This window comes from Mastigoproctus giganteus, chromosome 3 (genome assembly GCF_048544385.1).
Source record: "Mastigoproctus giganteus isolate SK-2022 chromosome 3, ASM4854438v1, whole genome shotgun sequence".
Lineage (NCBI taxonomy): Eukaryota > Metazoa > Arthropoda > Arachnida > Uropygi > Thelyphonidae > Mastigoproctus > Mastigoproctus giganteus.
In genome coordinates this window covers 231481930-231509188 of record NC_143577.1, presented here as the reverse complement: position 1 = coordinate 231509188, position 27259 = coordinate 231481930, and the positions used below count along the sequence as shown (strand labels likewise).

The 27259-nt window shown below is 37.4% G+C and overlaps 1 protein-coding gene across 3 annotated transcripts in view; it reads left to right on the top strand.

Annotated features, from left to right (window-relative positions):
* Nucleotides 1-10998, top strand: part of LOC150088835 (RNA-binding protein 5-like) — a 405596-nt gene extending 394598 nt beyond the window's left edge. For 2 of the 3 annotated variants that reach the window (XM_090369695.1, XM_090369696.1), the window contains 2 exons: nucleotides 3962-4091; nucleotides 10744-10998. In XM_090369695.1, the coding sequence (XP_090225821.1) occupies nucleotides 3962-4091; nucleotides 10744-10869 (256 nt within the window). In that variant the 3' untranslated portion in view covers nucleotides 10870-10998. The remainder of the gene's footprint in view (nucleotides 1-3961; nucleotides 4092-10743) is intronic. The other variant, XR_016546742.1, reaches the window with a different exon arrangement.
* The last annotated feature ends 16261 nt before the right edge of the window (nucleotides 10999-27259 follow it).

Sequence of the window (27259 nt, the reverse complement as noted above, 5' to 3'; positions counted from 1 at the left end):
AAAAATTTCAGTGTTATCAAATCTGTTAAGCTTATTAATGCTCACTTTGATGCTACAATGGAAACCTTCTTCCTTGCTGTTGGCCTCCTAATAGTTATCAGCCATTACCTTCTGCCTCCAGCCATCTGTGAGGTAACCCATAAAGACTGTCTTAATATCATTGATATGTAACTCTGCTACTTCACTGATCTTAAAAACTCTGGGCCAAGTTTTCCTCTGATCTAGCGACCTTCTCTCTAAACTAGATTCCTCTTTCCCTCTAGAATGTATAAAACACTACAAGTTTGAATGTTTATTAATTGTGTCAAGTAACTTAAGTTACCATATTCATTTTGAGCTATCCTTTCAATCTCCAACTTAAATTACATTCTGAATTGTCCATCATCCATGGCAGAAATCTAGAAATTCGGCAGCAGCCACTAAGCAAAACTACAGTCCCAGCTACTTAAATTGTATTGGCTGTATCTTTTCCTATGGCATATCTTGATTCAGATCTTTCCGACAACCTCCTGGCTCTAGATGGTTAGAATTAATTGTTGAAAATGCCATGTATATGAACTTTGCACAAGATGCAAACTATGGTGTGATGCCAGTTTCACCAGGGCCTTTAGAGACAAGCAATATGTCTGTACTACCTATGAAGGCAATCCTCTCAACTTATATATGGCAACTTCACAACCAGTAGGTCTACCTTTCGGGCCATGAAGCAGGAACTCCCTTAATACCACCAAGATTTGGGTATGACAAATGAATCTTCTCTTCTTCTAATGGCCCATTCAACCTCACCTGGAAAATAGAATAGTGGACCATCCATGTACTCTAGTTCAGAACTTTTGAAGAATCTCCCATCACTTTCTATGTAAATCCAGCCAGTCTCAAGTCACTGTTTCAAACTTATCTTCAGTTCCCTACTACCAACACCTTTAGTAGCACTGAGGATAGCAAGCTGCTTTGTCAGGAACACAGTGACTATCCTTTTCAACAATCTTTTATGAAGCCTGTATTCCACTTATTTTACTGACTTGGAGCTGACTGTCCCAAAATGCCCTTCATGTAGTGATCTAATTGATTTCAGGCCCATCTCTATCCTCTCTCCATTTTTAAAACTCCTAAGGTTAGATAAAATCTTTCCTTGCCTAGAATAACCAGCTCTTTTTGTGACATTTCTAGATCTGAAATGTGCATTGCATTTGTTTTAGGTCTGTTCCTTGCTTACTTTAGTGAAAGATTGTCATCACATTGGTAGCCACTGCCCCAGCACTTTTCCAAAACAGATCCTAACATTTGTAGCAAATAACATGTCAATTCCCAGGTTGGAATTTGTTAAGAAGGTACACTCAGCACTATTCTTTTCACTTATATCACTATAACTTTCTTTGACACTTCTCCTTTGGTGAGTTTTTTAAACTTTACCACCCTAGTGCACAGCCATCTGCACTTTTGGAAAAAACAATTGGATTGACAACATTTCCAAATCTAGTTGATGAAATGTTCACATTCATCCTCATCAGATCAAAGCTTTTTTTCTAACACAGTGCTGTAATGTTCACCTTGATAAAATCATTCATTCATTAGGTGTCCATATTTAATAACTACCAGTTCATACACAGTTTCTGCATTTTGCTAAATTTTACATGGGTGGTTCAAAATTTGATAAGAATGTGAATGCTGCAGCTGCTTTCCCTAATATTACTGAATTACACATCATGAAGCTTGCACTATAAAATAGGCGCCTCCGTAGCCAGGTGGGAAGGAGCAGCAGTGCGTAGCACACGCTTCTTGATTAGACCGGGGTTCGAGCCCGTCACCACCAAATATGGAGGATGCGGAAAGGTCAGGGAATGACCACCGCATATCCCAGAGCGATATGGCCTTAGTTGCTAATGCTCCTAAAAACCAAAATAACAATAACAGTAGCACTATAAAATATTCTCCACCTTTCTTTCAAAAACGTAAATTATGCACTCATAGAGTGCTTTATTAGTTTTGCAAAAAAATACCTCTTCTTATCCATTCCTTACTAAAATACACAAAATCTCAACTGAAATATCTCTGAACAGTGGCATCCCAAAGCCAATGGAGTATCAAGGAAAAAATGTGCAGGCCATGGTGTTGAAACATTCATCTGGTACAGCTTTTATCATATTTTCAAGTACTATTTCTTCATTAGAGGTCTGCTATAAGAAGAATCTGTAAAAGTCACTGTAGATTAATATAGCAAATCAAGCACATAAATCCCTGCAAACGTTAAACATTAGTCACGATTGTGAACCTTCAACTTCCATAGGTCACACATGATTTTTTCACCATTCCTTTTCATAAGGTATGATCCATTCTCCCCATTTACTCACTGCCACACTCCCCCTTACAGGAGAGCATATACTTGTTGAATATGTCCTCTCTATCTTAATGAAAATCTGAAATGTTTTGCATATATAAAAAAAATACAATTACATTGACTCCTTTTGATTATATTCTTGTTGGTAGGTGCAGAATGACATGTAGCCCTTGCCCCAAAAACTACCATAGCAACATCACAAACAAAATTCTTTGATCTACGTTGGTTGAATCACTTTCTTACTCTATGTTAAAGGATAACTTTCACTCAGTAGTTACTACAAATAATATGCAAAACCTGTAAGCTCCCTTAGGATAATATGTGCAATACACATTCTGTAGAACTGAGCATCCTTTATGTTTACTGTTTTTTTATTGCTGTAGGATTTCACTGGTTTTCTGTTAATGGGATATTTGCCCTGCTAACGGTGGATAATCAAGAATTTATTATTTTTATTTGGTTTATTTGAATTTTGAATGATAAACAGGCATTATCTCAATTCAAACACTGGCCTTAACTTAAAAGGAAATTTAAGATTGAGCTTCCTGGTTTTGAAAGTTTTGTGTGATTTAACCAATAGAGGTACACTAAGGAAAAGCTTTTTTTTTTTTTTTTTGTGGAGGAGGTGGAAGTCTTCAAGAATAAGCCCCACTCTGATTATAATGTATATCTCCACCTTTATGTTAAGAGTTATTTAATAGAAAAATAGCAGAACTTACACCTTTGCTATTAAATAGGCATTTGTTTGACTGAAGTTTGGAATAGAAAAAAAACTTTTTGCAGTGACGTTAATCTCATTTTTGAGGCTGTTATAGAGTTGTCTTTGTATTGCACTATAAGTGAACATCATTTATCATAAGAGAAAGTATAATGCTATTTATTTGTAATGCAAATAGTGTGTAATCCAAGATATGTGATAATCTTACAAATGAGATTAATGCCATTATGAAAAGATTCCTTTTGTAACTTTTGCCATTTTTTGTTTTGTATTTATTAATGAATACTGTTGGTTAATGGAGCTGCCTCAAACCTAATGAGAGATGGCTTCCCCCGTATAATAATTATAGGTTGATACAATTCCTGAAACTGTTAAAACAGTGCACAGTGCTTTTGGTTCATTGTGAATTTATAGGTTTCAAGGTGTTAAGCATGGATATTATACTACACTCATTTATGTTATAGAAAAGGAGAAGAGATTCTTTGGTTATATTTCTGATAAAGTAGATTTATTTTATTTATTATTTTTTATGTAAAAATTTCAAAACTGTTAAAAAGCACCATAATACAGTTTATCATTATTGTACGGTACACAACACATGTTAACATGCAAAGAGTATAAAAATGTTTGCTTGCACACACACACAGTACTCATAGATAAGTTTAAATTTAAAATTATATAAGTTGGTCTGGTGATTCCATCCCTAAGTAGTGATTTGTTAGAAAGTTGTTGAATTCTAGGTTGATCCACTGTGCATTATTCATCAGTGAAACCTTACCTGGATACTTTTTAAACAGCCCAAACAAATATTTTCTGTAATTCTTATAACAAGTAAGCATGTAAAAGCTGCCTTTCCTATACATTATTTTGAAGTGTGTTTATTTCTCTGTTTGTTTTTTTTGTAGACCGTACGAGGAACCCACAAAGGAAGGAATTGGTAGTGATAATATAGGTAATAAAATGTTAAAAGCAATGGGATGGAGTGAAGGCCAAGGACTTGGAAAAACAGGACAGGGGAGGTCTGGCATTGTAGAGGTAGGTTCTTTGAAAATAGAAATTCATTTATAAATTAACAAAAAAAAAAATTTTATGTATAAATAAATCATAATGATATCTTTAATATCACTCCACAGTGTTTACTTCTTTGGAATGTATAAAATAACTGATCAACATAGCTATAACATGAAAGATTGCTTTTGTTAAAGAAAGAAAGCATTGTTATTTTGCTTTGCAGTTAAGGAACCTGACTTATCACTGGGTAAACTAATATATATGGTAAGGTGACCTTTTCATTTTATGGTTTTACTTTTTATGAATGCATACTCACTGAATTGCAAAGAGTAAAAAGACTAAAGAAATAATGAAGTAGAAATCTCATAAAGAAGTGTGCCATAAGTCTTTTTGTTTGTTATGAAATAAAATAATTAAAAAACTTTAAAAACTTGTTTATACCACACTGGTAAGGTCCATAATATTTCATGTAATCTTATTTTCCCGCACAACTTGGAAAACCTGATTTTGTGCTGTTGCCAGAAGATAGTGATTTCAATTGTAAATATATAATATTAATAATTGAACTTAATAAAATTGGAAAGTTTTAATAGCTAAAGAATTTGCAGGTTTCTCATTTATAAATTAATAAATAAATAATTTCTACTGAATGTATCAAAGCCTTGAATTAACAAATGAAAGGTACATTAAGTCCATCATGGCAGGAAGCGAGGGACTTAAATACACTTGCTGAAAATCAGAAATAAGATTGCTATTAATAATAGGCTTTTTATTATTATTATTTATTTATTTTTTTTTTTTTTTTTTAAGACTGGTTGTGTTACCAATTTGTACTAACAGTTAATAAAAAATGTTGTTCAGACTATATGTTTCCCCTATAATTCTTCCCCATCCCATCAACTGTAATTACATTTTATTATGGAGCCCAAACTACTCTGAATTATAGTAGTTCAGTATATGCCTGACTTTCACTGTGAAGTGATGAATGGTGTATCGGTATCATAACAAATTTTTCTAAATGTGAATACTAGCTACCTATGAAAAGGTAGTGTTATGTGAAAATTAGTAACATTTAAATCACAACTCGGGCTAGTTTGATGTGTATTAACTCTATTCCCTACCTGTCTAATAGTATTTTACTTTATTGAATGTTTATGCTTGTGAAACATTTGTAAGTCTTCTTAATTTATAATGAAAATAAATTATATAAGACAGCATATTTGTATTTTGTTCGCTCTGAATGAAAGTGAAAGGATTTTCACAAGCATGCAAGCCTTTCTAAAAAATTGTGTCTAATCATCTTTGGTGCGAGGGTTTCCAATAATCAACAGATTGAAAACAAATATAAGCATTTTGATATCTGGATCTCAAAATACTTTCTTCTGTCTAGACAGGATATAATTCAGTGATGGCAGAAAGTACTTCTGATTAAATTGAAGTAGGAATTTTTGTGGGTTAAAAATAATTGGTAATACTATGTAAGAAGAAGAAAAAAAAAAATATATATATATATATACTTGACTATACATTCGGTGATCACTGAATTATGAATACCCCATCCATAATGGACTATGCTGCATAGCTTGCAGTATAAAAAGCCAAATGGCTTTGTACTCTAGGACAGTGGTAATTGCATCTGATTGTGCGAGTCAAATTGATAAAGTTGTGGGATATAGTAAAGATATCACGGAGTTTCAAAAGGGCATGATTGTGGGAGCTCATGCATTGGGTGCTTCCATATCAGAAATGGCACATCTTGTCAGTTGTTCATGGGCTACTGTGGTTAAGGTGTACAAAAAATGGTGTTGAACAGGTCAAACGACCACCTGCCAACAGAACTCTAAAGGATTATGCAAGGGGGATATTCGTAGTGAGCGAAGAATGTAGCATGTTGTATGGACTGAACAGCAAGTTACTGCACAACAGTTGACATTGCAAAATAATATGGGGAATGCAAGAACCATATCCTAAAATGATATACTGAATGCTCAGACGTATGGGATTCCAGAGCAGACAGTCCAAGAGACACCCTCTCCTCACTGCTAATCATTATCGACAGCAAATACTGTGGTGTCAACGTGCTAATAAGACCCAAGAGGACTGGAAACGGGTGTGCTGGTTAGATGAGTCCAAATACCTGCAGCAAGTCACACAAGTCTGTGGACCCATTGTGCACAGCCTCAATATCCAGGCAGGTGGCAGTAGTTGCTTAATATAGGGCATGTTTTGCTGGCAAGAACTAGGACCTTTGGTGCTATGAACCAGTGTTTCACTGATGAGGCCTACCAGCAGCTCTTAAGAGACCATGTGCACCCGTCATGTTGCATTTTTTTCCCAGATAGAAGCAGAATCTTCCAAAACAATAATGTGGCATGTCATCAAGCCCACAGTGCATGAGTGGTTCGGAAACACAGTGAAAATGTCACCCACCTTCATTGGCCTCCAAATTTGCATGACTTCAGTTCAATTTAACAATTGTGAGATCTTTTGAAACAGGAAGTGAGGTATATGGACACATGACCATCTTCTATTCTGATATTCTGGAAAGCCTTGTAGGCAGCATGGCTGCAGATCCCTATAGACATCTAGTGAAGTCATCGTGTGTGTGCGTGTATGAGAGAGAGAGAGATGTATGTAGTATGGTGAATCCTGTGCCGTCATAAGAGCATCATCGTGTAGTATTTGTATACATTTTTACAGTGTATATAGGTCTGAAATAGGTATAACACTGCTGATAGTACTTACCGTTTACAGTATATATGAAGCCTCTTTTGGAATACTTGTGGTTTATCAAGACAAAGTGTTGTAGGCACCTCATTTCCGCTGGAGTAGTTGCAGATCAACATTAGAGGGATGGTTTGGTGGTAGCTGTAAATGTATGCCTTTTGCTATACCTCGAATATGGAGATGTGCGTGCACGTTGAAAAATTATAGTGGATCCTATATACTTGAGCAATAGAGTGTATTTTCTATTGCTCTAGTGCTACTCAGTAAAGACCTGCCACTCAGTGCACCTTCCAGAAAAGGGACTTCAGAATTGGATGATGAATCTAGTGAGCAGGATAATTGGTATTACACCTCAGAAGCCTGTTCAAGTAAAGTGCCACATTTCCCTAATCATCAAGAATTGGATGACTTGTTAGAGGACTTGAGGGTCTAACCAAATCCAGTGCAGAGCTTGAAAGAATGGAATCTGCTGGATCTCAGCTGGAAGACTTCATCTCTCTTATGCACATTTTTATACTTGCAGAATTCCTGTGCTATTGTTTTAATTTGATTGGTCTTTATAAAGAAATTGGTATTAGTCAGTCCAGAAGAGTGGCATCTTTTCATTGATTTCTGTTGTTGTACACTATTAATATTAAAGAAGACTACAGAAATGTGAAGCATGTGTTAGAGAAGATCAAGTATAACCAATATAAATTAAATGACTTGGTGACTTCAAGATTCTGAGATTTCTTCTAGGTTTCCAAGATGGTTTCACCAAGTTCCCTTGCTTTCTCTGCCTCTAGGACAGCATAGATCAGCACTACAGGAGAAAAGAATGATCTGCCAGAACTGTTTACGCCTAGCACACACAGTGTAGTAAACAATCCCTTGGTTCCACCAAAACTAAGTCTTGCTTTCACTACTCCATGTCATGCTGGAACTGGTCAAACGATTCGTTATAGCATTGAATCTTCAAGGTGATACCTTCAAGCATATAGATTCTATGTTTCCTAATTATCTGATTCAAAATTTATGGGTTCACGAGTTAAGCAGATGCTGGTGTGAAGTTTTCAATAAACTTACCAACTCATTGGTAAGTTTATTGAAAAAAAGAAGAAAAATGAGATGCAGAATGTCAGTCAACCTCCATTACCTGACCTCTCATCTGGATGTTTTTGGACCAAATCTGGGCATTGTTAGTGGAGAGAGATCCCAGCAGGACATAGTTAATGGAGAAGAGGTATGAAGAGAAAGTTGGATGAAACTATCGTAGGCAGCCATATCTGGTTCTTGGTTTTGGATGATCACAATAATCACGAAAGACAAAGGCATTCAAATGTACACTTTTAAGGAATTTTTTATATTATTTTTCAACTTAATATTTAAAGCTAATATGATTATGTTTAAATAATATAATAAAAATGTTCCTTTGAATTATATTTTGATTCTGCACACTGCTTGGCTGCTCACTGAGATTTGATATATTGTTTGAGTTTTTAATGAGTAATGGATTTTGTCACCTGTAAGATGTTATTTGACTGAAAATGATATTAATTTTTAGGTCAAAGCGTAGATGTCGGAAACCACAGGTGGTGCTTAACCCTAAATACTATGCCACTATTAATTTTAGGTCAACTTATGGATAACAATGTTTCTGAAGTAAGCATAAACCCAGATTTCTCACTGGGTAGGCCAAAGCTTCCCCAAGACAGCAATACAGAAAAATATAATGCAGAATATTATTTCAACATCTTTATTGAAATATAACTCCATTCATTTACTTAAAATATTAGGGTTCATCATTGAACTTTGGAGGTGGGGGAATCACCTTGTATTGGAGAAGTATGCCCCCATCCATATAATATCTTAAATGGATCGCAGAACAGATCACAACAAGTTTCTCTTTACAAAGAGAAACCCTTGCTTATCCAACCATGATGAACTATTATAACCACAGCTGGATGCAAGAAATAGTTTTGAATTGTATAGTGACTGAGCAAAGTGTTTGACGTTGGTCCCATATGGCAAGTTGCTATAAAAGCTGGAGCTTTTATAGCAACTTGCCATTATAATATACACTGAGTGATCACTGAATTATGACCACCTACCTAATACTTTGTAGGTCCTCTTTTTGCCCTCAGTACAGCATCTATCCAACGCGGCATTGATTCAACAAGATGTCGGAAGAGTTCAGGAGGTACGGCCAACCAAGAGGTGATTGGTGTATCCAGATGCCTGATATGCCTTTCCATAGTGTCCCACAAGTGTGCTGTGGGATTGATATTGGGGGAGTTCAGAGGCTACTCTATATGCTGGAAGTCAGAACTGTGTTTCTCAAACCATTCCTGCACAAGTGCCCGATGGCTCAGCACATTGTCATCTTGGAAGACACCATCGCCATTCTGGAAAAAGTGTAACATAGCGGGGTGTACACAGTCAGAAAGCAGTTGACGATAGCAGAAACCACTGGTTGTTGTTCCACATGCACCAGGGATCCAAGTTCGTGCCAGTGAAACACGCTCCACACCATACGACTGCCTCCACCGGCCTGCACTTTTGATACCATGCATGATGGATCAAGAGCACGTTGTTGATGCCAAATCCGTACACGACCATCCACAGTGTGGAGTAAATAACATGACACGACCAGCACACCTTCTTCCAGTCTTCTAAGGTCCGACTTGCATGCTCTTTGCACCAGGCAAGTCTTTTACGCCGATGAACCTTGGTTTGGAGTGGATGCTGTAGTAGTATTCGTCTGTTGGTGTAGCCCATATGTGCAAGTGTGCAACGCAATGGTCATGACAGATATTGTTCTGGGGTTGGTCCATGGGTAGTCAACTCTTCAATAGTGCTGTGCCTGTTCGCCTGGATGAGTCGTCAGACCCGGCACTCACCATTATAGCAACTTGCCATTATAATATATACTGAGTGATCACTGAATTATGACCACTTACCTAATACTTTGTAGGTCCTCCTTTTGCCCTCAGTACAGCAGCTATTCTTTCATAACATCAACCTTTGCAATTTTGCAATCGGGTAGTTGTTTGACCATTTTGACGCCAGTCCTGGTACACTTTAACAACGGCGGCTCTCTAACACCCCACCAGGTCAGCTGTTTGGGAAATTGAGGCACCAGCTTGTCAAGCACCCACAATCTATCCTTTACCATAGTCTGATAAATCCTTCCTTTTACCCATCACACTCAGAATTTTACTACCTACTGAACCACTGACACCTTATCTATGCTACGTAGGTCAACTAACTCCACACTGGGGGGGGGGAGTTTTAGTGTAAATGATAAGAGTAATGCTACAGTTAGACATGAAAGTTTCTATTCAGCAGATAGGAAGAAGCGTGATGTCTTATCAGTGATCTGTTGTGCCTTTATATCAGTGGAGAAGGGGATTTATAGTTCCATTATGTAAATCAGTGGTGAGACTGCATTTGGAATATTTTATTCAGGTCTGGAAGCTGCATTTAAAGGAAAACAACAATCTTCTTGAAAGGGTTCAAAATATGAGTGGAAATAACAAAGGGACAAGCATATGAATATGTGGTTAGAGAGGTTGGAAAACAGGCATCTTGAAGAAGATCTGATCATGGTGTGTCACTTGAAGGGCAAAGTGAAGTTGGAATTTTCACATTGAAAGAGGGAGACAGAGATAAGCTGGTATAAATACTTACTTTTGTGAGAACTGTTAGTCTGAATTTCATGAATTTGAAAGTTTAACAAAAATTTAAGGAGCAACTGGATTGTTGATATCAATGATCATAAGGTATAATTCATTAATAAGATATGATTTTTTTTTTTTTTTTTTTTTAAGGCTGTTCCAGCAAAATTCCCATATTTTGGCCTTTAACTTTTCATACCAAAAAGTAAAATCTCATATTTATTTTAATTTTAAACAAAATAAATGCCATCTATGTTTATTGATAGTATCATTTAATAACTTCTTAATTTCAGGTTCAAAGGCGTGTAGCAACTGCAGGATTAGGAATGAAAGGGGCCACGTATGGTACTACAGCTGGTGATTCATATAAAGATGCAGTTAAGAAGGCAATGCAAACGAGATACAATGAACTATCATAAGTGTACATTAAAATGATTTTTCTAACAAGGAGGATGTCCCACCAAGTGGAATTTGTTACTAGTGGTTGTAGATATCTTGTTTTTTATGCCATTTTGTATATTTTTCCCCTGTGTCATAGCATAACATTATCAGCCTATCTTAAATAAAACAACTATTATTCATTTCTATATATTCTGCTTGTGGCACATTATTTACATTATAAATCTTTTCCAAAATAAATACAGTAAGAAGTGCAGCAATACACCATTAATCATAAAATCAGAATAATAATTAATCACTAGTAACCATAAAGCCTTATTGTGTTATTATGATTGAACTTGAAAGTATGATGAAGTATAACCAATATGTATTTTTCACTCTTTTTAAAAATATAATTTGGCTAAAATCTATTACTTGGGTACCACTTGTCTCTGCACAGTGGGCGTGGTCATAGAATGGAGTGATTGTACAATTGAGTTCTGTGATTGGGTGATTTTTGCGAAGGTGTTTTGTTTTGTGTTGTCAAGGAGGGTGTGTGCTTAGCTTAGGTAGGTTGTTTATCCCCCATCCTACTGTTTTAAAATCGGGAAAACGAGTTCCTGATTTTAAAATAGCAGTAAGTGGGGGGGATAAAGGAGGACAGGGGAGGGGAAAGCAGTGAGTGGCACCTGCCAATCACTGCTTTGTTCCTGTCCATTTGTCAAAATCTGGAGTTTGACCTATAATTTTCTCGACTCAGACCAAGTTGTACTTTTGCAGCCTGTTTCAGAATAAAGTTGAGTGCACAGGATGTATCCTTCAAAAGATATTAAAATTATTATTCAACATTGAAAAGACTAAAATATACCATGGATGTATGCTGTAAGTCAGGGGTTGGCAACCTGCGGTTCTTTGAACATGTAACTACGGCTCTAACTTTTAACCCACATGAAGCACAATTTAAAATGGAGTTATAGGACTTAAAAATCAAGGATATGTGGAGTGCATGACTAAAATGCCTTAAAACTGAAATTGACGATTTGGAAAGGCAAAAGGCTGCCCTTGCAATTCTACACAAATGGACGGTGATAGATGAGTTGAAAAAGCAAGACGAAATTGTGCACAGAGTAGTTTACTGGACAAGTATATAAATTTGAAAATATTTGCGTTTGGACTTCTCAGTTTTTTGTTCGACATATTTCTGTGGGAAAATATTTTCGAACGTGAACTATATTAAAAATAAACCAAGGAACCGTTTTAACAAGGCAAGTCTCCCAGCATCTTTAAAGATGAAAATTACGGCATACTTGCTTGATTGTTGTGAGAGACTTGCTCAAGAAGTTCAGCAGCAAAAGTAATGTTAATTCATACCTAATTGGATGTTTGTTTGTTTGTTTTTTCAATTAATAAATAATATTTCAAAATACAAGGAAACCCTTGATTAGTGCGGTTAATGAATCCTTGAAATATACCGCACTAATCAAACTTAAGAAACAATGGGAATAATTATAATGAATCCTTGAAAATTATGAAATTGTAAAAATGTATTTTTTTCTTACTCAATACGTACCTATAATGCACTGCATAGTTCTTAAATTATTGAGGAATAAATTTAAAAAAAGATAGTATGATTTAAATTTTATTTTTTGCAAAAAAAACTTATCTAACTTCGATTGAACAGTGGTAGCTTTCTTCCTTTCCTCCATGATTTTGCGATAACAATCAATTTGCTTATCTAACCCTCAACGAACGTTCATGCTTCTCTCTGCATCTGGATCAATCTCTAGTATGAGTTCTTTTGCTTTTTAAAGTGTATTAAATAGTTCAAGTTTTTTGAATGAAATTTCTTTGGGAGCAAATTGCTTTTCTTCTGCTTCATTTTCGTCTTCTTCCTCGTATGCATGTTGATGCTCAATTTCAAGATCGTCGTTACTTAAGTCTTTTGAATGCGATTCCAATAATTCTCTAACGTTTTCTGAATCTACTTCCTCAAAGCCGAGGTCTTTTCCAATTGTAGTAATTTCATCAATAACTTTGTTGACAGGATTAATGAAACCGCAAAAATCATTTGCGCATTCAGGCAAAAGATTCTGCCAGACAGCTCTCATGCAGCTGTTCGTCATTTCTTCCCACGATTTGTATATATTCTCAACTGCTTCTTTAATATCATAATATTAAAGAAGTTTAATATTAATAATAAAAGAATACGAGTTACCAGAGCAAATTTCAATTTCAGAGTGGTATGGGGTGCTGCTGTCGAGCATTTTGGAGTCGATTCCCATTCATTTAAGTTAGAAGACCCTGGTGAGTGCGTGTCACGTATTTGCCACTTTAGTTGCCGTTGTGAGTTGCCAAGCACCACAAGAAAAAAACAGCGCACTAATCAAATTTGATAACGCATATATTAAGGGGATAGTATAAAAAAAATTTTGCGCACTAATTAAAACCGCATTGTTCAAAACCGCATTAATCAAGGGTTTCCTGTATATATATTTTTAATAAAACACCTTCCCACTCTATTCCATTTCTTTAAAACTCCCAGAGCTGAGGGGTGGCTCTGTGGATTCTCTCTCTCTCTCTCTCTTTTTTTAAATTAGATCAAAAATGGCTCTTCACTCAAAAAAAGGTTGCCGACCCCTGCTGTAAGTGAAGACTTTCAGAAGAATTATCTTGGAATAAGAATACCTGTGAGCCTTTTTGATCTTTATATCTAACTGGTAGTGCATTACATGGTAACTGCACTACCAGTTAAGAGTACACTACATTCTGTGATATAAATTAACTGAAACCCTTAAGACAAGGATTTAAACAGATTTCAAATTTGCATCTCTATTCCCACTAATAATATTCTGCTCTGATTGTTTTATGTTTATTACTTGTAGCCACTTTCACATATTCCACTACATGAACTATTAAAAACCATGGCATCGTAATTGTCTTACTGGATGTCCACTGAATTTCTAGCACATCACTTTCCTTAACCTATCCTTAGTGTACTTAATTTTACACTATAAATAAATAATACAACTCATATCCAGCACAAGCATTTGCGTCCTGGATTGAAGAGAGAAGTCAATTTATGCCAAAAGTTTTTATATTCATATATCATGAAAATATCCAATGCCAATATCACAATTGATGATGCCAGTTGAGCAAGTTCAAAAAAAATTTAGATTATTTTATTTTATTATTATTATTATTATTATTTTTTTTTTTTTTGTATAAAGGCAATATGTTATTTTCAGTGAATTTTTCAAATCAACAGAACAGGGTATTTGTAACTTTCCAGAACTTGCTGCTATATATCCATTGCCAGCACTGAAGATATAACGAAGGAAAATTAAGCAGATACACAGGGTAGTGAAGAATGAGTGGTGACAAAGAATGTAAAATAAAACCTGGAATGTTAGTTTGACCTCTCTTTATTTTTATTTTACAGCAGTAATTGTATTAAGCATATGACTTAGATAATAATCCACTAATGCTTGCTTTGATAACTTTTTTGGTATAGGTGATATACAATATACAGATACTGTATATTGTTGATATACAGTATCTGTTTGTAGCATGATGATATCATGAAGCAGCCAAAACAGATAATTATACTTCAATTGGGAAATAATATCGACTTGGGCTAAAATTATCAAAAGCTTTACCTGTACTGATTGCTTTAATAAGATATGTTCCGTTTCTTTGAACTTCCTTTGGGAAAACTGTTAAGATACCATTTCTAGTTAAGTGTGATATCATGCAGTTGCTTTTGGTCAAATTTGTTTATTAGTCTCATTTAGATCTTGCTGTTATAAATTAAAGAATTAGAAAGTAAATGAAAAAGGGAAACTATATGCAACATAAAATAATGGTTTGCTAAAAAAAAAAAATTACAATTTTTGGTAACCCATTCAAGAAAGAGCTTGAATGGGTTACTACTGTGACAGCATTCAAGACCTGCATTTTGATATGCTGTCATGCCTTCCTCGATTCAGCAAGCTTCTGAAGAAATCCCCTACTGTCTTTCAGGCACTAATTTCACACGAAAGACATATAGTGTATGACCAAAAAGTATTTTGACACCTCTTCACGAATATTGTGCACTGCGCCAGAAACCCCGTGCTTTTGTGTATTATCTCAGGCGTGCGAATATAAATTTCATTGGTCTGTCTGTGCAGCAGAAGTATGTTAAGGTACAAACACATATAAAGCATGTTGCCTGCTTTGTGGCAACATTCTTTCTGTGATAAACAGCTTTCCAGATAATCAGCTTAAATGGCATTAAGTTAATGCATGCACACAAATTCAAAAATTATTTGGACACCAGAGTTGTTCATATCTGTTTTGTATTTTTGCTTGTAGATGCATGCATTCACAGGCCAGTTTACATATTATGTGAACTGACAAATCTAGAATAACTCACAGGGAAACCCTACTCCCTCTGCCCAAGATCAGCTAAGTACAACTTTGATTGAAGAGTATTTCAGAAATCAAACCCAGAGGAGTACAGAGTAAAAGTTGGAACTGGTTGGGGGCACAGCTGTGCTTATCTGTCTGCTTATCGGAATATACAGGGTGTCTCAAAAATATTGGTACAAACGTTTATGGGAGGTATGTAACATCTAAAGGAATATGAATCGCATAGGAACCCATAACCAGAAACGTCACGGGAAAGTAGTAGCAGAGGCACAAGAAGCAGAAATGACACAAGACAGTAATTAGTGGCAAACATTCATTTGACATAATATTAACAACAATGGAGTACAAGATGGATGCATGCGTGACACATCGACGCAGCATGAATTGGCGGACATGGTCGAACACACCTGGAGTTTCTTTGACAGTGGCAGAAGCACAGATGAGTCTCGCCGTGAGATCCATTTCCGTCTCCACAGGCGTTTCATAAACGATATATTTGAGGGGCCCCCCCCACAGAAAGAAATAAAGGCTCGATAAATCAGGTGAGTGTGGGGGCCAGGCAACAGGTCCACCACAGCCAATCCATCAACGCCCAAAATGCCTGTTCAAATGGTCATGAACACACCTTCCATAATGGGCAGGCACCCCGTCATGTTGAAACCAAATGTTGTCTCACGTTTGCTGGAACATTGTCAAGTAACCCTGGTAGAACTTGTTCACGAAAGATCCGATATTTAGTGGAGTTCATGCGGGATGGTAACAGGTATGGGCTGACTAATCAGTCACCGATCATACCTGCCCACACATTTATTGCAAAGCGATGTTGTGCCACATGGGGGCGCACACCATATGGGTTGTCGTGAGCCCATACCTGAGCATTGTGCTGACTGAATAAGCTTTCCCGAGTGAAATAAGCCTCATCCGTGAACAAAACATAGGCTGGAAAATTCAGTCTTGAACACTTTCTTGGAGAAACCACTGCGCAAAAGCCACACGTGCAGGATGATCTTGGGGGAGCAGTAACTGAACCCTTTGGAGATGAAAGGGGTGTAAGGAATCGTCATGCCAGACACGCTGTACACTGCAACAAGACACTCCTAAGGCAGAGGCAACGGCACGTGTGCTGGTAGGATTATTCTGGACGGCATTCAACACACTTTTTTCCTGGCGGGAGTTCGCGTCGAACGTGGTCTGCCCGCACTACTGTTACCTCTAAATGACCCATAATCGCAAAATTTTGATGCAAACAGTGGTCTGGTACATGTCTGTCTGGGAAGCGTTCTCCATAAATTCGTTGAGCGGCTTGTCCATTGCCCTCTGCTAATCCATCCACTAGGTGCATGCTCTTCGTGCGGCGACTACTGCTTGAATGAGTAAACCAGAAATTTTCCTTCTCGCAAAGTGATGAACAGCGCCATCTACCGACTTACAGTGACGTTTCCAGTTATGGGTTCCGATTCACATTCCTTTAGATGTTACCTATCTCCCCTAAACGTTTGTACCAATATTTTTGAGACACCCTATATATTAGTTTCACTTTGCCAATTGTCAGTGCTGGCTATTCATGTATTTATTAAAATGCACAATGTGGAACAAATAAGTCTCAAATAGGAATGCTATGCTGCAGAGAAATGTTTGTTAATGCTAATTGATTTTATTACTGCAAAGTAAAAACAAGTCTTTCCTCTGGTAGTATTGGTTGCTTATGTGCAGTCCATGATTTTATTAATCGACATCCAGCCTTTTTTAAAATGTGATTAAAGATGTCTCAATTCATCAAATAAATGATATTCATATACTAAAATTTAGAGGCTATATATATGTGTTCCCCTCCCCCAAATCATGGTTAGCTGGTATCATCAGTAGACACTGGTCAACTTGCTTTTCATATATCCATAGTAAGCAGATTAATGCATGTTCCCAGCTTCAACAGTAGATCCGGTCAATCACCAGGAAGTATGGATTGGGTGCCAGTCAATAACCTTCATGTGTGCAATGAACAGAGGAAAATGAGTAAAAAAAGGAAGTGATGAAGTGAAAAGAGAAAATGATGGTACTTCACTACGAAAGCACTCATGCCCATTCCCATGCATCTAACTGGTTAAATGGCAGAAGAAAAGTGGTTATCAGTGTCTATTCCACTGTAGAGAGAAGTGGAATGTATTGAGTAACAAGGATAGTGGAATAGGACCAGGGGCTAAAGCTAATGATATAGCAGACTTTCAGAATAATGTCACCTTCAGGGATTTAAGATGCCGTTATTTCAATTTTCCCGTTATCTAGAAAGTTTTATTTTTAATATGTTTAATGCAGAAATAATGAGGCTAAATAAGAAATAGAGATTAAGAATACAATTTTATTAACTGCACATAAAGATAAAACAGAAAAAAAATTTTCTATTCTAGCTGATCCTCCTTCAAATATGTCTGCTTTAGATGTAGATGGTGCCATTTCTTCTAATGCTTCATCTGTAGTAGAGGGTACATTTTCTTGGTTTCTTTAGGAATAGTAACTGCTTTTTTCAAAAAATTTTCTTATATCATTTTGTTTCACTGATGCTCTTTTTTCCTTTTTTTTTTTTTTTTATCATGGTGTACTTGTATTACCTCTTCCATAGTAAAGCTTGGATTTTGTTCAAAACCGTCGAAAGAAAATCTGGGAGTTACAATACAGGAAGATATGAAGTTTTCTGAACAGTGTATACAGGCAGCCAGGAAAGCCATGATGTCCTATTGATTTATCAAATGTTATCCTGTCTAGATAGGGATGTCATAATCCCACTGTATAAGGCAATTATTAGAACACATTTCAAATACTCTGTTCAAGTATGGAGACCTCATTTGAAAAAAAGAGACATTGAGCTTCTTAAAAAGGTCCAGAGATGGGCAACTCAAACGGTGAGATCACAAAAGGACAACTGTATGAGGAAAGGTTGATTATGCGGCTACAGAGCTTGGCAACGAGGCACCCCAGGGGTGACCTGATTAAAGTTTATAAGGCTCTGAGAGGGATTAGTAAAATGATTGAATGTGGAATTTTCAGTTATAAATAATTCAAGAACTAGGGCCTATAAATTGAAATTATAGGGGTTAAGGTTTAGATTAAGATTGTAGGAAGTTTCTTTTAGCCAGTGGTCGTTGGTTGCTGGACAAGTTGTCCTTGCAGATAGTTGAGGCTGATAGGTTGAGTAAATGCAAGTTACCTGGGTGAGGAACGAAGCATGTAATTTGTATTTTCTTATTGTATTTTTTTTTTTTTTGCCAGTGCAGCAAAACCCTGTGGCTTCCCTGCACTATATGCCAAATACTAGTGTAAAAACTAATGCTAGAAGCACAGTAAATAAATTTGACATATTTTAAGTATTGGCAAAGTCATCAAATGTGGGCATCTTAGGGGTATCAGAAACTTAGGGGATGCAGAATCAGAATATGGGGAGTAAAATTTGTGTGTATAAATGAGAGGAGGCAGGAAGTGGAGTTGCATTTTTGATGAAGCAGCACATAGAATCTAAGAAGTGCACCCAATTAATGTTGGTGGCTGTTATAATGTTCATTCAGTTTGGTGTGATGTAAGCACTGGGAAAACAAAAATGAGAGTATAATGAACAACTACACAGACAAAATAGAATAGGCCAGCAAATCAGAATGTTTTATAATGGGGGATTTTAACTTTCCAGATTTTGACTGGAACTTGTGGTAGGCAGCTCACAGTGTCAAGGCTCTTCTGGATGCAATGTGTGACATGCTTTCTACAGCAGTGTGTTAGAGAGAAAATGGTTACTCTTCATGCATTAAGAATTTCAGGATGAATGAACCACTAGCTCTTCATCTGATTACACTCGTCTGCATAGATTTTGACATTTCAAAAATTCAAAACCTTTTTACCTATCATTGTACAGCTTTTTTACAAACAGTAGTAGTAGTGGCATGTGATGCAAGAAAGCAAATGTATGAGCTTATGAAGCATCAGCCAAAAAAAAAAAAAAAAAAATCACACCATTCCCTCTAAATGTTTGTCCAGTTCCTCCTTAAATTTATTCAACCTATCAATTTCCACAAAGATGGATGGAAGTTTGTTCCAGCAATTAACCACCCGCTGGCTAAAGGCAAATTTCCGCACATCTATTCTACATCTGTCTTTTCTTAATTTGAATTTATGCCCCCTTAGGTTCGTAATCTGAACAAGTGGAAGGATCCCATCAGAATTCAGCGTGCTCAACCCATTCAAGGTCTTATACACCTCAGATCAGCTCGCAGGTGCCTAGTCTCCAGCTGCTGCAATTTGCAGAATTTAAGCCTTTCTTGGTAAGAGGATCCCTTTGTTCCCCTCACCAATCTTGTTGCCCTTCTTTGTATTTGTTCTAGCAACTCTACATCCTTCCTAAAATGAGGCCTCCAGACCTGTATGCAGTACTCAAGGCATGGCCTGACCATTGCCTTATACAAAGGGATAATCATCTCCTTTTCCCTGCTAGAAAAATTCCTGTATATCATTGACACCATGAGCTACTCTGGCAGACTGTCTGCACTGCTCAGAAAACTTCATATCTGACTGCACAATCACTCCAGGTCTTTTTCATGTTCTACCACTGTCAGTGTAGTACAACACAGTTGGTATATTCCTTTGGGGTTACTTCTACCCATATGCAGTACTTTGCATTTGTCAATGTTAAACTTCAGTTGCCACGTCTCAGCCCATCTACCCAAATTTTCTAGATTCTGTTGTAGAAGCACACTGCTATTACTGTCATTAACAACCCTACCAACCTTTGTATCATCTGCAAACTTCGACATTAAGCATGATATACCTTCATCAATATCATTGATAATTATGTAAACAACGGTGAGCCCAATGCCGAACCACCCTGAGGGACTCCACTAATAATATTAGTCCATGAAGAGCAGCACCCATTGATTACCACTCTGTCTTCTCCCAGTCAACCACCTTAATACCATACTGCTCAAATTTATACAGTAATCTTTCATGCGCAACAGTGTAAAAGCATTCCTGAAATCCGAGTATATGTTAAAATTTTTTGCATCTAGTTCCTTTATAACCACACCATAGTATCAAATAAAATTTGTCAGACAAGACTTTCCCTTAACAAACCCATGCTGTCTGAATTATTGCCGCAGTCTTGTCTAGATGATCCTGCAATGCATCTTTAACCAGTGACTCCATTATTTTACCCACAACAGAAGTTAAATTAACTGGTCTGTAATTACTCGTGTCACCTTTAGATCCCCCGTTGTGAAGTGGGGATACATTTACACATCTCCAGTCCGTGGGGACTTCCCCTGACTCCAAGGAAGCTTTCATAATATAACTGGATAGATACCATCAACCCCAGATGCCTTTCTTATGTTTAACTTCAACAATTTCTCCTCCACTTTGCTCTCAGTTATTACAAAATCATTAAGCACCCTGTCACAGTTGGATAAACTTTGGCATTTTCCTCCTTTAACTCATGTGTGAATGTAGATGCAAAATACTCATTCAGATTATCAGCTATCTGAGCAGGATCATCAACTGTCAAACCGTCGATATCAAGTGGACCAATCTGATTCATTCCTTTCCTTTTAGAGTTTATATAAGTAAAGAAGTCCTTGCTGTTTTTCTTAACATCCTTTTCGAAAGATTTCTCATAATCTGCCTTCGCTTGCCTAATCTCTTTTGTTACTTGATTAGAGACTATCTTATGCATTTTCTTCTCTGCCACGAGTCTCATTAGTTTATCTGACATCCATTTAGGCCTAAACCTTGAACAATATTTCATAATCGGTATGAAAAGCCTAGTAGATTCCATGATTAACTCCTTGAATGCTTCGGCCTTAGAATTTGCTGTTGGTAAGGCCCCAAGTGATATAAGTGACCACAGCGCCTTTTCAGAGTGATTATATAGTAGCTTAACTGTAAATACGTTTTTCCTGAGTTTCGGAAGTCCATTAACTCCTGAGTATTATAAATTAAATAGATATATTCAAATACTATAACCTAGAAAGGAAAGGCACCTTTCTTTAATCCCTGATCCTGTCCATCATCTGGCACTCCGTACCGCTATTGGAGCATATCGAACATCTCCAGTCCAGAGCTTATACGTCGAAGCAAACGAACCGCCGTTATCGCTTCGTCGTAAGCAGTTGTCTCTAAACTACGTTTTCAAACTGAAATCCCTGCCAGACCATCCTACGTGGCTATCCGTTTTTGAGCCACGATGGGAAAATTTGTATAACACCCGTAAGACTGCCAACCGACCTTTTGGTATTCGTGTCCAAGAGCTACTCAAAGAATTTAATATCAAGGTAGACAAGGTTGCCCAAACACCGAAGCAACCCCTTCCACCCTGGCATGCTCATTTCCCGGCATGTGACTTGTCACTTAGAAATTGGGGAAAGTCGGACACTCCATCGTCTGTCTACCTGCAGCTTTATTCAGCACACCGAGCGGAATATTCTGACTTCGCGCCAGTCTACACAGACGGCTCGAAGTCGGAATCATATGTGGGATCTGCTGCTGTCTTTACAGACAGAATTACATCAGAGCAGATTCCCTCTGAATGCAGCATATTTACTGCAGAGCTGCTCGCTATAGAGTTAGCCTTGGATCACATTAGTAAATGCGAATACCAACGGTTCATTCTGTATACCGACGCTCTCAGCGTGTTACAGGCTTTAATATCTGTGAGATATAATTCTCATCCAGTTCTGTCTAGCATTCAGCAGAAGATTCACTTCCTCCGAGAACGTGAATATGATATCCGCTTCTGCTGGATTCCCAGCCACATTGGGATTAAGGGAAATGATTTGGCTGACACCGCAGCCAAATCAGCAGTTCCCAATAATAATCGCTGCCTGTCAGTCCCTTATACAGACTGCAGGCGAATAATACACGAAAAGATACACTCCCAATGGCAGGATTCGTGGAATAGACAGACTGCGAATAAACTATATTGTATAAAGCCTTTAATTGAACCGTGGCAGTCTAGTCTGCGCAGGAATCGTAAAGAGGAAGTTGTTCTCGCCCGGACCCGCATAGGACATAGTCATTTGACTCATTCGTTTTTGCTGAGGGCTGATGACCCTCCTATGTGTGAGTCCTGTGGCACAATTTTATCTATTAGACACATTTTAGTTGACTGTCCAGATTTTAGCAATATCCGTTTTACCGCTTTTAACCATCTGACTGAGCCGTATACACTCAGTCAGATTTTATCCGACAATGACAATGTGTCTGCTATTTTTAGCTTTTTGAAAGCAATAAACGTTTTTAATCGTATTTAAAATTTATGTTATTATTATTTCGTTTATTGATTTATCTTTGTAATTAGATCTGGACACGGTGGCCTAATTAATTAGGTCACTGAGATGATAAATTTTTATATATTACCTGGTCTTGGCGCATTATAGCCTTAGATGCTAATGCGCCAATAAAACCAAACCAAACAAACAAACAATCTTTAATCCCTCTTATTTTTAGTTAAAACTAACCCTCTTCTTCACTTGGGTCACTATGTGGTACAGCTCTTGCCTCCATGTGGCAGGGCTGGTAACCTGGGTGAAAAAGACTCTCCCAGGGCCAAAAAGAGCATATCATGAGTAAGTCGAACTCAGACTTATCTGGGCTGCCAGACACAACCCAGATATATTTAAAAAGAAAGGTAATTCCACAGCAGGAACTGCAAAGTGCCAAAAAAACTGAGCCAGAGGCCTATCCAATTCAAACTTATTTGATTATCCACTCAACTGGTGAGAATGCAGTTGGCAAACTTTCTCCATTTAGAGTTCAAAAGGAATTGGAAAGTAGAGCTGGATCTCCGAAATCCATAAAAAGACTCAGGTCAGGAGATATTCTCATTGAGACATCTAATGCCAAACATTCTGAGAATTAATTTCTTTGCAGGACTCCCAGTAACTAACGCCCCACAGATCACTGACCACCTCTAAAGGAATGATCTCGACTGGGTCTTACTAGATGTATCTGAAGAGGAAATGCTAGAAGAACTGAAAGAACAAGGAGTTATTTATGGCAAGAGAATCTCAACAGAAAAGATGACAATCTGATCTTGACCTTTAATACACCGAATCGTCCATCATTCATTAAGGCTGGATATCTGGTATGCAATGTCAGACCCTATGTCCCAAACCCTCTATGGTGTTTCCGATGTCAGAAGTACGGACATTCCCAGACAGTTTGCCAGGGAACCCCTACTTGTGCAAAGTGTGGTTCAGTAGAACATGATTGCGAAAACTGTAATGCTCTTCAACCAGTATGTCCGAACTGCAAAAAAGATCATCCTGCTTATGATAGAACATGTGAGTGCTGAAAAAGTGAGAAACGTATCCAGAAATATAAAATCAACCATAATGTTTCTTATCAAGAAGCAAAGAGAATCATCTCACCACCAACTCATGCAAACAGACCTACGCATGCCCAAGCCACAAAAAAATTTCAATCAACTGCATAGGAAACTGAACTAACAGTACCCCAAAAAGAGTCCTCCTCGAATTAGGCAAAATCTTTGTGCAGTGCAACTCAAACCCAAGTAGTCAATACACCAATTTCCATACCACTCGAAAATCTCCACACCCCGGATCGATCAAGGACTCAAAGAAAAACATATCCTAACTTCTAGTTACCAACAAGAAATGGACACTAAAGAAAAATCAGCAGGTAACCCTGTCCTTCAAATTTTTGTTGAAGAAGACATGGACACAGAAAGGCCTTCCTTCCCAAAAAAAAAGATAAAAACAAGAGTGAAAAACAGAAAACCTCAGCAACACGAAAATGCTCAGAAAGTCTAACAAGCGATAAATAATGAACAGAATAATACAGTGGAATTGTCGTGGATTCCGTGCCAATATCGATGATCTATACGATCTTACCTGTAAATACTCACCAATGTCTGTGCCTCCAAGAGACATATTTAAAACCCCAAAATATACCAAAATCTTAGTATAATATTTTTAGAAAAGACAACCAATCAGAATATTGCATGTGGTGATGTAGCTGTTTTAACAAACCCACATTTTCCTACCAAACAGGTCTTACTGACCTCCCCCTCGAGGCAATAGCAGGCCGTGTAGCTGCTGACATCCATATCACAATCTACTCCTTATACATCCCCACCAAGAAGCTATACCTTCCTCATTCTGGGAAATGGTCATCACACTCTATGCGGTAACAACATCGATCAAAGAGGAAAACTAATTGAACAGTGTCTAGACAATAAAAACCTTCTAAATGATGGGTCACCTTCCTTCAGGAACAAGTACTACAATAGACTTGTCTACCTGTTCAGCACCTTTGTATCCTACTCTTAAGTGGACAATAAACAATGATCCACTACATAGCGATCATTTCCCCATAACAATTGAATTACTTAATAAGCCCTCTCATCATCCTACTAAAATTCCACAATGGCTTACTGATAAAGCAGATTGGCAGTCCTATAAAAAATTAACTAAGCTTGATCCCAAAATTCCGAAACTGAAGAAGCGGTTGACTATGTCACGAAAACAATATTACATGCAGCAGAACAAACTGTACCGAAATCCTCTTCAAAATTACCAATTCATCCAAAAATCTGGTGGAGTGATGAATACCTTGTGGCTAAAAAAGAGCAAAGCAAAGCTTGGAATATTTTTTGCCGGAATCCAACTACAACCAATCTCATTCAATATAAGCACGCTAGAGCAAGAACAAGATATGTTAGACGCTGCAATAAAAAGGCTGTTTGGATCCGCTTCACTTCAACTATCAATCAAGCAACTCCTACACATAAAATTTGGAAAGAAATCAGAAAAATTAGTGGCAAATATCAAATGACACCTGCCAATCATGGAATGGAGAGGGTAGATTGTAAATGATCCTGAAAGTTATACACCGACCTTCAGAAAATTGAAAACAAGTTCAGAAAAACAAAAAAACTTTTCTTCAAAAGGAGATGAACAATACAGCTTACCTTTTACCAACCACGAACTGCACAGAGCCTTGTCAACATTTAGACGCAGTGCTGTAGGACCAGATAATATTCATTATTCGATGATACAGAAACTAAGTACCGAATCATTGCAGTCACTTCTTCATCTATTCAATAGACTCTTCCTGGAAGATGAATTCCCTAAACAATGGCATCATGCTATGGTCCTTGCCTTCCCTAAACCAGGTAAAGACCCAACAAATTCCACTTATTATAGACCTATCACCTTGACAAGTTGCATTTGCAAAATTCTCGAAAAGATGGTGAACCGTCGACAGATCTGGTACCTGGAAAATTTCAATCTGCAACATTCTGCACAATTCGGTGTTCGACAAAACACATCTACACTAGATATACTAGTAAGACTAGAGAATTCCATTCGGAATGCATTCCTCAGATCGGAACATCATGTATTAGTCTGCTTTGATATCAGTAAGGCCTTTGATTCCACGTGGAAGTATGGAATACTCCGTGATCTACATCGCCATGGACTTCGAGGTCACCTCCCAAGTTTCATACAGAATTTCCTATGCAAGCATACATTCTAGGTTCGATTTAAAATCCCATTGTCCCAAGTATTTTCACAAGGAGTTCCTCAAGGCTCTGTACTCAGTGCTTCACTTTTTATAATTGCAATAAACACCATTGCCAAACACTATTGATAAAGCACTGTTTGTAGACAACCTTAGTATTTGGTGTCATACAAAAAACATGAATACTGTTGAGCCAAGGGGCAATAACTAAGATCTGTTCATGGGCTCAGACTAATGGATTTCAACTATGTCCGCAAAAAACATTTTACATCCGTTTTTGCCGGCAATGCAAACTCTGCCCCAATCCGGAACTACAACTGACTTGCCAACCAATATCAGTTCATCACAGCATACGGTTCTTAGGAATCGCTTTAGACCATAAACTCACTTTCTAAAAAGACTAAGAACATCATGTCAACAAAAACTAAATATCATCCGAGTTCTCTCTGCAACTAAGTGGGGAGCTGATTTATTATGGCTATATAGAGCCTTAATAAGATCGAAACTTGACTACGGAGCACCAGTGTATAGTTCAGCAAGACCTAGTGCCCTTCACTGGCTTGATCCTATCCATCATAGTGGAATACGCATTGCACCTTTCCAATACATAGCTTATATGCCGAAGCACACGAATCCCTCTCTCGATCAGATGACAACTGATACCACGTTATGCCTATAAAATTAGATCTATGCCAGAACAACCAAACTGGCAGATACTTTTCACATCACAGTACAGCAAGTTATCCCAAAACCTGCCCTGATGCTAACCGTCCTTTGGGTACGAGAATAAAACACCTCTTAGAAGAACTAAATTTAACCTTAGACAATGTGGCACATAGTCTCCCATCCTCTCTTGCTCCTTGAAATATCACTCTACATTCATGTGACTTACATATACATGAATGGAATAAATCTACATTACATAGAGAAAACTTCTTGCAACTATACCATGCAGTAGTGAACCAGTTTCCCAACTTTGTCATAGTACATACAGATGGATCGAAAAATGATGCCCGCATTTGAATCGCCTCAGTTTATCCAAACGTCACATTAGCCTATCAGTTGTCACATGAATTCAGTATATTTACAGCCGAAATAATAGCAATTCAGGTTACATTGAGTCCTGATATTTACATCATAATTTTCAGATTCTTTTATTTAAGTGCACTTCAAGCACTAAAAAACATCACAAACATCATCCACCAATTCGTGAAAGGAATAGTCACCTCTTTACATACCTTATCAGAACTTGGAAAAAACTTATACTTCTGCTGGGTCCCAGGACATATGGCAATTCCTGGAAATGATCTAGCGGACAATGCTGCCAAATCGGCTCACCTACTACCCGAGAACAAGTGGAAAGTACCTCATCAAGACTATCGACTAATAATCCAGAAAAAATGCGTGTGCCAATGGCAGTTATCATGGGAAAATCACCTAACAATAAGCTTCGAAGTATCAAGCCAAACCTTGAGCGATGGCCTACCAGCTTCAGTTCAATCCGACATC